At 41.0% G+C, this 4,204-nt stretch overlaps 1 protein-coding gene across 1 annotated transcript; it reads left to right on the top strand.

Annotated features, from left to right (window-relative positions):
• Positions 1-1,910: 1,910 nt before the first annotated feature.
• On the top strand, positions 1,911-3,397 carry LOC110457847. Its single transcript, XM_021509289.1, is given in 6 exon segments — positions 1,911-1,940; positions 2,086-2,217; positions 2,361-2,559; positions 2,663-2,695; positions 2,849-2,977; positions 3,129-3,397. Coding segments are annotated over 6 exon segments (792 nt in total).
• The last annotated feature ends 807 nt before the right edge of the window (positions 3,398-4,204 follow it).

Genomic DNA, 4,204 nt, shown 5'->3' with positions numbered 1-4,204 from the left:
ATTTCCGTTGCTGATCAGGTGTACTGGTCAGTATCGCTCATATCGGGTCAATTCGGTGCCTGGGAGGATGTCGGGTTGAGCCAGAAGGTGATTCCGTCGCTGTCCTGCATCTTGCACAGCGATCTGTTGGTGACCATCTTTGTCAAAGTGTGACAGCCTTATCGTCTGTCGTCTGTACATCTATCCGTGCTGGTGTCTGATTGTGAAATACAGTCCGTCTGTTAGTTCGCTATAGGCGAGCGTCCGTCGGCGATAGTTTAAGAAGTGTAGGTAAAACCTGCTGTTTACGACATGCCCGTTATGGAGGATCGAGACAACGAGGAGAGTAAGGCGAAAGTCGCCGATAGAACAGGTGAGCAGTATTCAAAACTCGAACAATGTTATAATGAAATATAGTTCTTCTAAATTAGCCAATAAGAGTCCCATACTAATCCAAAAGTTAATTACAGGTGTGTNTGTTATAATGAAATATAGTTCTTATAAGAGTCCCATACTAATCAAAAAGTTAATTACAGGTTAGAATACCCCACCAAGACCATCAAGGGCCTGGGAAATGGAGATCTTATAATTGCAAACAGTGAGTTTGTCATTTCACATATTTACAAGTACAGTACTTAATGTGAAAGAAATAGAATCGATCATTGCATTGTGACAAAGATCTGTTAAATTCTTCTTTTATTCCATTTTGTTTTTATGATCAGTCTCCAAATAAAACATGCACAACGAGGGATCAAGGGGAAACTGCATTTAAAATTTAAGGAAGATCCCTCCCGTACTTCCTAAGAAATAGCGATAACAAACTTTCACTATCAAAATCCAAGATGGCTGCCTGTCGGCCATGTTGTTTCTCCGATCAGTCTCAAAAGTCGCCATGCACAGCTATGGACTAAGGGGAACCTACATATAAAATTTGAGAAAGATCCCTCTGGCACTTCTTGAGAAATAGCTATAACAAGAATTGTTTAAGGACGGACCACGGACGGACGACGGACCACGGACGCAGGGTGATTTGAATAGCCCACCATCAGAGGATGGTGAGCCCGTGGGCTAAAAACTAAAATGCTGGGACTAACAAGCCTAGGTGAATACAAAATAACAGTAAATGTGCCAGTCAACTCAAAGAATGTCATGCAGTATCGATTCAGGTGATGAAAACTGTTCTTGATTCTCAACTTTCCCTGTGTACTGGTGATCCACACCATTAAACAGCAGCTGTATTCTACTCTTCGACACACCTGTACGGATTTTGCACTCCTCATCCTCTATCCTCATCCGTTTTAGTTTTTCAACTGATCTTTCGATCTGACTCGCCACATATCGACTAGATGGACTAATAGATGGTCTTAGTGACGATGGTGGGGTTTTTGCTTGACGCTTTGTCCTACATACTGACTTCTTATTTTCTTTTAAATTCTTTACACTTTCTGTTTTAAACTTCTCACAAGTGTTTGCACAAGGGTCACACACATGCATCAAATCAAACACCTCCAAATCAAGTTCAACACTTAGAAATCTTGAATAATGTCTTTAAAGACTGCATTTACTGCCTTATTTTTTGATAAAACATGTAACCTGCGTGTGTCACTGTTACAAAGCATACACTGCTTGAAACACACATATGTCTTGACAGGTGTCACATCTGCTACGGACGCTGCTAGCAGTTTAATGTCACCAACATTTTAGATTTCAACATACGGTATAACATGGTATACATAATTTAAATTATTAATTCTTAATTTGAATATGATGCAGACTTGCAGATATATTTAACTTATAACGAATGAAAAATCATGGGTACGTTCGAGTGCTGACCCGCATGAGAAATTGTTCCTAGGGACGCTACCATCAGAGAAACTATCTTGAAATTAGTTCCGTCAAGATGGAAGCTTACGTCATACATCCGAGGTTAAATGACCGAATCGGCCGAGAAGTTCCGAGTGGTAAGTAAACCGAACAAACATACAAACTAAGTCAATTTTTCTTATAATTGTCTGTATAAGATATAAAATTATATTCCAACAGAAATGCAATAGCGATAAAAATAGTGATGCAAATGCATTTATATGAATACTTTTCTAATTGCAGATAGACCATAGATTCCTTAGGTGCCCAGAGTTGATCCACGTCGACAATCAGCGCCACATCCTGTTTGCTACGGAGCAACAACTGTCCCTCCTCAGAAAATCCAGGCGCTGGTATCTGGACGGAACGTTTAAGGTAAGTCATGAGCATAACGTTAACCCTGAGTATGAGGATATGACATGCAAATTCTGATAGCTAATTATAAACTTGAAGATATATATTTATGGAATGACACACGCTGTCTCAGCATATTTATCATTTTGAATTTGTTTGAATAGGTACGGAAGGATACCTTCAAACAGCTTTACTCCGTACACGCATTCCTTCAGAAGGACAACTCCTGCAAGCAGGTTCCTCTGGCTTTCATCCTGATGTCCAGCCAGAGGACGCAGTACTACGAAGCTGTAAGTGATTGGTCATTAGATAAAACAAATATATATCATTGACTTTCTGATATTCTGTATTAGTAGAATCTTGGTAATTCAAAATATCACGTTGTTGGTACTTTCATTCATACCATTATCAACGAAAATAGCCTTTCTCATGTGTAGTCCTGAATGAGTGCCTTGGGGTCAGCCAGCTGTTCAGGGCTTTGTAATGGATTTCAAGTCAGGTAGGTTATAATATTCAAAATATAAACCAGTACATGCCATGAAAAATTGATCTTAATAACGGAAAAAAATGATATATATATATTCATATAAGATCATGCCGAGATCACATAATCATATGTTTATATATTTGATATGTATTAATTTCATTACAGCCTGTTGGACAGCAGTGAGGACCGTCTTCCATGGAGCAGAGCTGAAGGGGTGTTCGTTCCACTGGGCTCTGGCCGTTCTGAGGAAGGTTGGCAGTCTTGGTCTGCGGTCAACGTATGACCAGCGACAGGGTAAGTCCATATTAATTGTATTCTTTATATAAATTTTAGAAAATGAATCGTCATTTTTCTTGTATTTATATATTTATTTCCATTCAATGATACATATCAAATATCGGGCTAATAAATAATTATTATATGATTTTTTATTATTTATTTGTAGGAGTACACCAGTATGTGAAGCAGGTCCTGGCCTTACCCTTCTTACCTTCCGCACAGATTGAGTCGGTATTCCATAGCCTCAGAGTGAGGGCCAACACGCCGGAACTGCGTGACCTCGTCGGATACATCGACCGGCAGTGGATACGAAGCAGCAGGCTCACTGGTCAGCATCCAGATGAGACTGGGGTCCGAGTCATCACTCCAGATGCACCAGAGGACGACCTACCGCCGAATCCAGGGGAAGGTAGCGGAGCTGTGGGACCAGTATGACCAGGATGCCATCTCCACCTCGGCGTTCCTGAAGAGGGTGGGGCACGTCTGTGTACCGAGAGCGACGGCTGAGCAGCAGTAGGATGTGTGTACAGTTTTTACAGATTTGGACATTTATGGTTTGTAATTTAAAATATTGTATTAAATTTGGACATTTCTTTTACTGAAATTTTGGAAATAACTTCGGCAGACTAAATTCGTGTGGCTCTTACAGAGGGGGCCTCCACGTGGCAAGAGCTGGGCAACATCGTTGTAATGTATGCATTGTTGGCCGAAACCCTCTATTTATTTTCACTTAACATAAATAACAATTATCTTATTGGTTTGTTTGATTTTGTTTAACGTCCTATTAACAGCTAAGGTCATTTAAGGACGACCTCCCCTGTGTGCAAGATGCATGCGTGTAGTGTATGGGTGTGTATTTTGGGAGGCTGCGATATGTTCGTGTTTGTCTCCTTGTAATAGCGCGGAACTGATGCCGACTTTATACTGCTACCTCACTGAGACATACTGCCGAAGACACCCAGCAGGACGCCCCACCCGGTCACATTATACTGACAACGGGCGAACCAGTCGTCCCACTCCTAATTTGCTGAGCGTTAAGCAGGAGTAGAAACTACCATTTTTGAAGACTTTGGTATGTCTCGGCCAGGGGACAGAACCCAAAACCTTCCTCACAGGGGCGAACGCTCAACAAATGGCCAAAAGTGAGGCATTGTCAAGGGAGACATTAGGAAGAAGAAAGTTATTTAGAAAGGAGAGAAGAGATAAGGTCCCAAATTTAGTCGCCTCTTACGATCATGCAAT

This window comes from Mizuhopecten yessoensis, unplaced genomic scaffold, assembly GCF_002113885.1.
Source record: "Mizuhopecten yessoensis strain PY_sf001 unplaced genomic scaffold, ASM211388v2 scaffold9341, whole genome shotgun sequence".
Taxonomy (NCBI): Eukaryota; Metazoa; Mollusca; class Bivalvia; order Pectinida; family Pectinidae; genus Mizuhopecten; species Mizuhopecten yessoensis.
The sequence above is the reverse complement of the archived record's forward strand: the minus strand, read 5'-3'. Positions and strand labels throughout refer to the sequence as shown.